Source organism: Erythrolamprus reginae, chromosome 13, assembly GCF_031021105.1.
Source record: "Erythrolamprus reginae isolate rEryReg1 chromosome 13, rEryReg1.hap1, whole genome shotgun sequence".
Classification (NCBI taxonomy): Eukaryota; Metazoa; Chordata; class Lepidosauria; order Squamata; family Dipsadidae; genus Erythrolamprus; species Erythrolamprus reginae.
Genome location: NC_091962.1, coordinates 3619407 through 3626230, shown reverse-complemented (window position 1 = coordinate 3626230; position 6824 = coordinate 3619407). Strand labels below are relative to the sequence as shown.

The following is a 6824-nucleotide window of genomic DNA, read 5'->3' as shown; positions in this document are numbered from 1 at the left end:
TAAATCCACAGGGACTGAATTTAAACATGCCTGGGATAAACATATATCCATCCTAAGATAAAACACAGGAAATTGTATAAGGGCAGACTAGATGGACCATGAGGTTTTTTTCTGCCGTCAGTCTTCTATGTTTCTATGTTTCTAAGGGTTTTTTTTCTCCCTGAGGAAAATCCAAATTGACCGCCATCCATTTTGTTTGTTTTTCACCCTCTCTCTAGGAAAGAAGAATTAGAAAATGTGAAGACGTGGCATGGGACCGTTGTCATCGATTGGCCTCCTCGCCCTAATTCTGTGCTTGGTATCCCTGGGTCAGGCCCAGCATCCCGTGACGTCCCCTTGCCCGATTGTCTCCGACACTGTCGCTCCTTGCCGAGGTCAAAAGCTGCTCCAAGTACCTCAGGGCCTTCCCAGCACTCTGGAGAAGTTGGACCTTTCCTACAACAAAATCGAACAGATCGACTCGGCGGCTTTCTCGTCCTTGACTCGGCTGAAAGAGTTGGATCTGGGTTACAACCACATCTTCTCGATCGCCAACGACTCCTTCGCGTCCAACCTCCTTTTGGAGAAGTTGAGTCTCTTCAACAACTCCTTGGGAGAGATCCCTTCGCTGGCTTTGAGGCCTCTGAAGCAGCTGACGGCCTTGTCGATCTCAAACAACCTTTATCCTCTCTCAAGGCTGGATGGGGTATTCAGCTCCCTGAAGAGCCTCGAAGAGTTCTCCCTGGGCGGCCCTCTGATTTCCACAGTGGGACGTGAAGACTTTGTTCCTCTGAAGGACGTTCCACTGAAGAAGTTTTTCCTCAAAACTGCTTCCGGTTTGACGGAGTATCAAGAAGGGGCCTTCTCTAAACTCAACACCACAGAACTGTGGTGCGACATTGCCCTGGACAAAAACCCGGAGGCTTTACCTCTTATGCTCCATGACTTGAAAGGGAAGCCGCTGCAATATCTCCGTTTCCGTAACCTCTTCGAGTTCACCTACTACACCGATTCCGTAGACGTCTTTGCCGGCTTAGCTGAGATCGAAGTGGGAGAGCTGGTCTTCTACAGGGGGAAATTCAACGAGAACCTGCTGCGTTTGGTCCTCTTAAATGTCCAGAAGTCTCATGTGCGAGACCTCTCTTTCATTGCTATCGATTTTGCCCGGTCTCCTGAGTGGAAGCTTCCAGAAGCCGGCATCGCCAATCTGACCCTCCGCCATTTGTTATTGAAGGACATCAGTAACCCCGATATTTTGCGTTTCGACTGGACTTTTACTTGGTTTGCTGGGGTAACCTACCTTTCCATCCTCAATGTCAACTTCAATTTTGTGCCCTGTGACGCCTGGGGGGAAATGAGGAACGTGGTAGTTCTAGATGTTTCTAGAAACCGTTTGTTAGATGAATACATCTACAACGAAGGGTGTTTATATCAAGGAATCATGCCCAGCCTGGAGCACTTCAATCTTAGCAAAAATGAATTAACCTATCTAAGCATAATCTCCAAGCTGACATCCAGCTGGCCCCAGCTATCCAAGTTAGATCTAAGTCACAATCGAATCAGGAGCTGTAAGGATTTGCCGTGTGTTTGGAGCCCCAGTCTTGTTTGGTTGGATCTGGCTTACAACGTCGTCACGGCGGGGATCTTCAAGTGCCTTCCCACCAAGTTGCAGTTCCTGGATTTGTCCTACTCTCAGGTGGAACGACTTGAGATGGAGTACTTTGAGGTCGCTGTGGACCTCCAAGAGTTACGGCTGAGTGGGAACAGGATCAAGTTTATCCCAACCGAATGGCGATGTCCGAATCTCCTGGTTTTGGCCGTGGACGGCAACTCCTTTGGTGTCATCGACAAAGGTTCCTTTGTGCATATGCCACAACTCACACACCTGGAAGCAGGGAACAACCCTTACCATTGCGTCTGTGACCTCTACGACTTCCTTCAAGAGACCTTGAAGAACGGCAAGCTGCAGATTGTGGACTGGCCCGGAGGGTGGACCTGTTATCACCCCGAGCCCCTGCGTGATATGGCGGTGATTGCTTATTCCCCAAGACTGACCCAGTGTAGTGTCATGGTGGTGGTAGCCATTACTGTCTCCATCACAGCCGTTGTGGTGATCATCGTCATGGTTTTGTGTTGGCGGTTCAATGTACCGTGGTACCTCAAGGCCACCATCCAAGTCGTGCGCTCCAAATATCGCTCCAGCCGCTCCCAACCGCTGCGAGACTTCACCTACCATGCCTTCATCTCTTATAGCTGCTCCGATGCAGACTGGGTCAGGCGGGAACTACTCCAGAGGCTTGAGGCCTCGACTCCACCATACCGCCTCTGCATTCACGAGCGGGATTTCATGCCCGGCCGTTGGATCATCGACAATATCATTGACAACATTGAGAACAGTCGGAAAATCATCTTTGTGCTCTCGCGCAGCTTTGTCGACAGCGATTGGTGCAATTACGAGCTCTACTTCGCCCACCAGCGAGCGGTGGGGATGAGCTTCGAAGACGTCATCTTGGTAGTGAAGGAAGCCATCGACCCACAAGCGCTGCCCAACAAGTTTTGCAGACTGAGAAAAATGCTCAGCAAAAGGACTTATTTAGAGTGGCCTTCCGAGCCAGGTCGCCAGGCCTTCTTCTGGGTGCAGCTGACGTCTGTCTTGGGGAAGGCTGAGGTAATCAAGACGGACCCAAAGGAGGATTCGGGCCATGTTGCTCGGAGAAAGAATGGTATGGCTGACGACAACCTCGAAATGGATAACGTGGCAAATGTAGACAGTGTTCCAGCGTGTTAAATAGGACTGGACTATTTAGAAATGGGTGAACAGCGCGGTCAGGCAGTAGGGAAAGCAAGTAGAATGCTTGGCTGCATAGCTAGAGGTATAACAAGCAGGAACAGGGAGATTGTGATCCTGCTGTATAGAGCGCTGGTGAGACCCCATTGGGAATACTGTGTCCAGTTCTGGAGACCTCACCTACAAAAAGATATGGATCAAATTGAACGCGTCCAAAGACAGGCTACGAAAATGATGGAAGGTCTTAAGCATAAAACTTATCAGGAAAGACTTCATGAACTCAATCTGTACAGTCTGGAGGACAGAAGGGAAAGGGGGGATATGATCGAAACATTTAAATATGTTAAAAGGTTAAATAGGGTTCAGGAAGGAAATGTTTTTAATAGGAGAGTGAACAGAAGAACAAGGGGACACAATCCGAGGTTAGTTGGGGGAAAGATCAGAAGCAACGTGAGAAAATATTATTTTACTGAAAGAGTAGTAGACGTTTGGAACAAACACCCAGCAGACGTGGTCGGTAAATCCACAGTCACTGCATGTAAACATGCCTGGGATAAACATAGATCCATCCTAAGATAAAATGCAGGAAACAGTATAAGGTCAGACTAGATGGACCATAAGGTCTTTTTCTGTCGTTAATCTTTCTATGTTTCTATGGACTGCGTTTTAGCCAAGAGGAAAGAGGGACCTCAGCGTTTAACAGCTGAGTTTGCATCTAGTGATTTGTTTAATCGTGGTTTATTCAGGAAGGCAAAAAGGCAGGATTCACAGATTACGCTCAAGCTGTAAACCACGATTTGTGAATGTGAATACACAACTCGGCCAGGGTAAAGCAATAGAGAATTTTTAAAAAAAATATTTAAAAAAAGAAGTTGTGGGAGCTTTATCATTGGAAATTTTCAAGAAGAGACTGGACTGCCATCTGTCAGAAATAGTGTAGGGTCTCCTGCTTGGGCAAAGGGTTGGACTAGATGACCTGCAAGGTCCCTTCCAACTCTGTTAATCTTGTTAATTTGTTTAATTAAGCAGGAGGGGCCCCCACTAGAAACCTTGCCAATGTTGCACATTTGTTTCTTGGAATATAGCACTGAGAAGCTATGAATCGTGGTTTACAAACTGCATGGTTTTTTAACTTTGCACGGCAAACCGGATTCACTTAACAATCGTATTAACTGGTTTAAGAACGGCAGTGATTTGCTTCACCAGTGTAGCAGGAAAAGTTGTAACACTGGGGGCAAAGTTCACTTAACCCATTTCTTACTTAGCAACGTAAATTTTCAGCTCAATTGTGATAGTAAGTTGAGGACCAGCTGCGCAAAATATTTTTGCTCTAGACAGGAATGTGTTCACGTTGTTCCTGGACCACAGTCACATCCGAGTTTATTTATTTATTTTATTTATTCATTTGTCCAATACCCAATACTGTACGTATGGAAGAGAATAGACATGAAGTAATATATATAAAGATAATATGTAAAAATAGAGAAGATATATGAAAGGAAGAAAATATATATGATATATGAGATAAAGTGGAAGTGATGTGCCGGTGCCTGGAGGCTGTTGGGGCCTGGATGGGTGTCAACAGACTCAAGCTCAACCCGGATAAGACGGAGTGGCTGTGGGTTTTGCCTCCCAAGGACAATCCCATCTGTCCGTCCATTACCCTGGGGGGGGAATTACTGACCCCCTCAGAGAGGGTCCGCAACTTGGGCGTCCTCCTCGATCCACAGCTCACATTAGAGAACCATCTTTCAGCTGTGGCGAGGGGGGCGTTTGCCCAGGTCCGCCTGGTGCACCAGTTGCGGCCCTATCTGGACCGGGACTCATTGCTCACAGTCACTCATGCCCTCATCACCTCGAGGTTCGACTACTGTAACGCTCTCTACATGGGGCTACCTTTGAAAAGTGTTCGGAAACTTCAGATCGTGCAGAATGCAGCTGCGAGAGCAGTCATGGGCCTACCCAGGTATGCCCATGTTTCACCATCACTCCGCAGTCTGCATTGGCTGCCGATCAGTTTCCGGTCACAATTCAAAGTGTTGGTTATGACCTTTAAAGCCCTTTATGGCACTGGACCAGAATATCTCCGAGACCGCCTTCTGTCGCACGAATCCCAGCGACCGATTAGGTCCCACAGAGTGGGCCTCCTCCGGGTCCCGTCAACTAAACAATGTCGGTTGGCGGGCCCCAGGGGGAGAGCCTTCTCTGTGGCGGCACCGACTCTCTGGAACCAACTCCCCCCGGAGATCAGAACTGCCCCTACTCTTCCTGCCTTCCGTAAACTCCTCAAAACCCACCTTTGCCGTCAGGCATGGGGAAACTAAACATCTTCCCCTGGGCACGTTGAATTTATATATGGTATGCTTGTGTGTGTATGTTAGTATAGGGGTTTTTCTTAAATTTATAATATTTTAATTAAATTGGATTATGTATTGGATTGTCTTTTCACTTGTTGTGAGCCGCCCCGAGTTTTCGGAGAGGGGCGGCATACAAATCCAAATAATAAATAAATAAATAATAAATAAATAAATAAATAAATAAAGGAGAGACAATTGGACAGGGGACGAAAGGCACACTAGTGCACTTATGTACGCCCCTTACTGGCCTCTTAGGAACCTGGAGAGGTCAATCGTGGAGAGTCTAAGGGAGAAATGTTGGGGGTTAGGGGTTGACACTATTGAGTCTGGTAATGAGTTCCACGCTTCGACAACTCGATTGTTAAAGTCATATTTTTTACAGTCAAGTTTGGAGCGGTTGGAGTGTTGTCGCTGATTTCTAATGCCCCAAACCAAGACAGTTTTTACAACATTTTACTGTTGGGTGAAGCTGTTATTTTTAGCTAAACAGCAAATTTTGTGTGGGTTAATTGTATTATCACTGCCCTTTGCTTTTGTAATTAAAGGGGTTTTTTTCCTATTGCCATTTTGCCTCTGTGTTTTCTCTGAAATATTCAGCATTTCATATAATTTAAGAGCCGTGGTGGCGCAGTAATTAGAATGCCGAATTGCAAGCAAATTCTGCCAACTGCCAGTAGTTTGATGGTGACCAACTCAGTCCTTCCAAGGTCGGTAAATGAGGACCCAGATTGTTGGGGGCAAGAGGCTGACTCTGTAAACCATTTAGGGCTGTAAAGCACTGAGAAGCACTATATAAGTCTAAGTACTATTGCTTGCTTGCTTCCTGCCTCCTTCTTTCCCTTCCTGTGGTTATAATGTAGTATTGCAGGCTAATTCTGTCCACTTCCAGTAGTTCGATGCTGACCAGCTCAATCCTCCCAAGGTCAGTAAATGAGGACCCAGATTGTTGGGGGCAAGAGGCTGACTCTGTAAACCATTTAGGGCTGTAAAGCACTGAGAAACGCTCTATAAGTCTAAGTATTATTGCTTGCTTGCTTCCGGGCTCCCTCTCTCCTTCCCTGTGGTTAGAATGCGGTATTGCAGGCTAATTCTGTCCACTGCCAGTAGTTCGATGCTGGCCAGCTCAATCCTTCCATCCTTCCAAGGTTGGTAAATGAGGACCCAGATTGTGACTGTGTAAACTGCTTAGAGGTAGCTGCAAAGGACTGTGAAGAAGGATATTAATCTAAGTGCAATTGCTATTGCTAATTACTCTAATAGGCCAGTGCCCGCATCCCATTGACCTTGGCAGCCATCAAACAGTTGAAGTGGGTAAAAAGCTACCTTACCTTCTGGATGGGATCCCTGGAGATCTCAGAACTGCAGGTTAGGCCAAGGAAGTGGGGAAAAGTCCTCCAAGAAGTCAAGAGACTCGACTGTCTTGCTGACGAGTGGACAGACAGGATGTGCTCCTGAGCAAAGATAGCTGTGAGCCTGACTCCGCATCACTTTCTAAAAAGGGTATAAAATATAAATGTATTTATGATAAACCTATTAAAAAAACCCAGGTTAAAAAATCAAGAAGAATCAGAATTTTATGAGGTTTGGCAAAAAGTATACAGTATATCTGGTGGGATACAAAGAAACAGAGATAACCTTATTTTTACACTACTGTATTTTAAATATACAGTATTTCTACCTAGTACAGTAGTTATATTGTA

At 46.2% G+C, this 6824-nt stretch overlaps 1 protein-coding gene across 1 annotated transcript; it reads left to right on the top strand.

Annotated features, from left to right (window-relative positions):
- Positions 1 to 235: 235 nt before the first annotated feature.
- On the top strand, positions 236 to 4373 carry LOC139175160 (toll-like receptor 2). Its single transcript, XM_070766064.1, has one exon. The coding sequence runs from the start codon at positions 251 to 253 to the stop codon at positions 2765 to 2767; it is 2517 nt and encodes an 838-aa protein (XP_070622165.1). The 5' UTR covers positions 236 to 250; the 3' UTR covers positions 2768 to 4373.
- The last annotated feature ends 2451 nt before the right edge of the window (positions 4374 to 6824 follow it).

Excerpts from the sequence above, each read along its gene's own strand:
- LOC139175160 (XM_070766064.1), top strand. The coding sequence starts at position 251 with ATGGGACCGTTGTCATCGATTGGCCTCCTCGCCCTAATTCTGTGCTTG.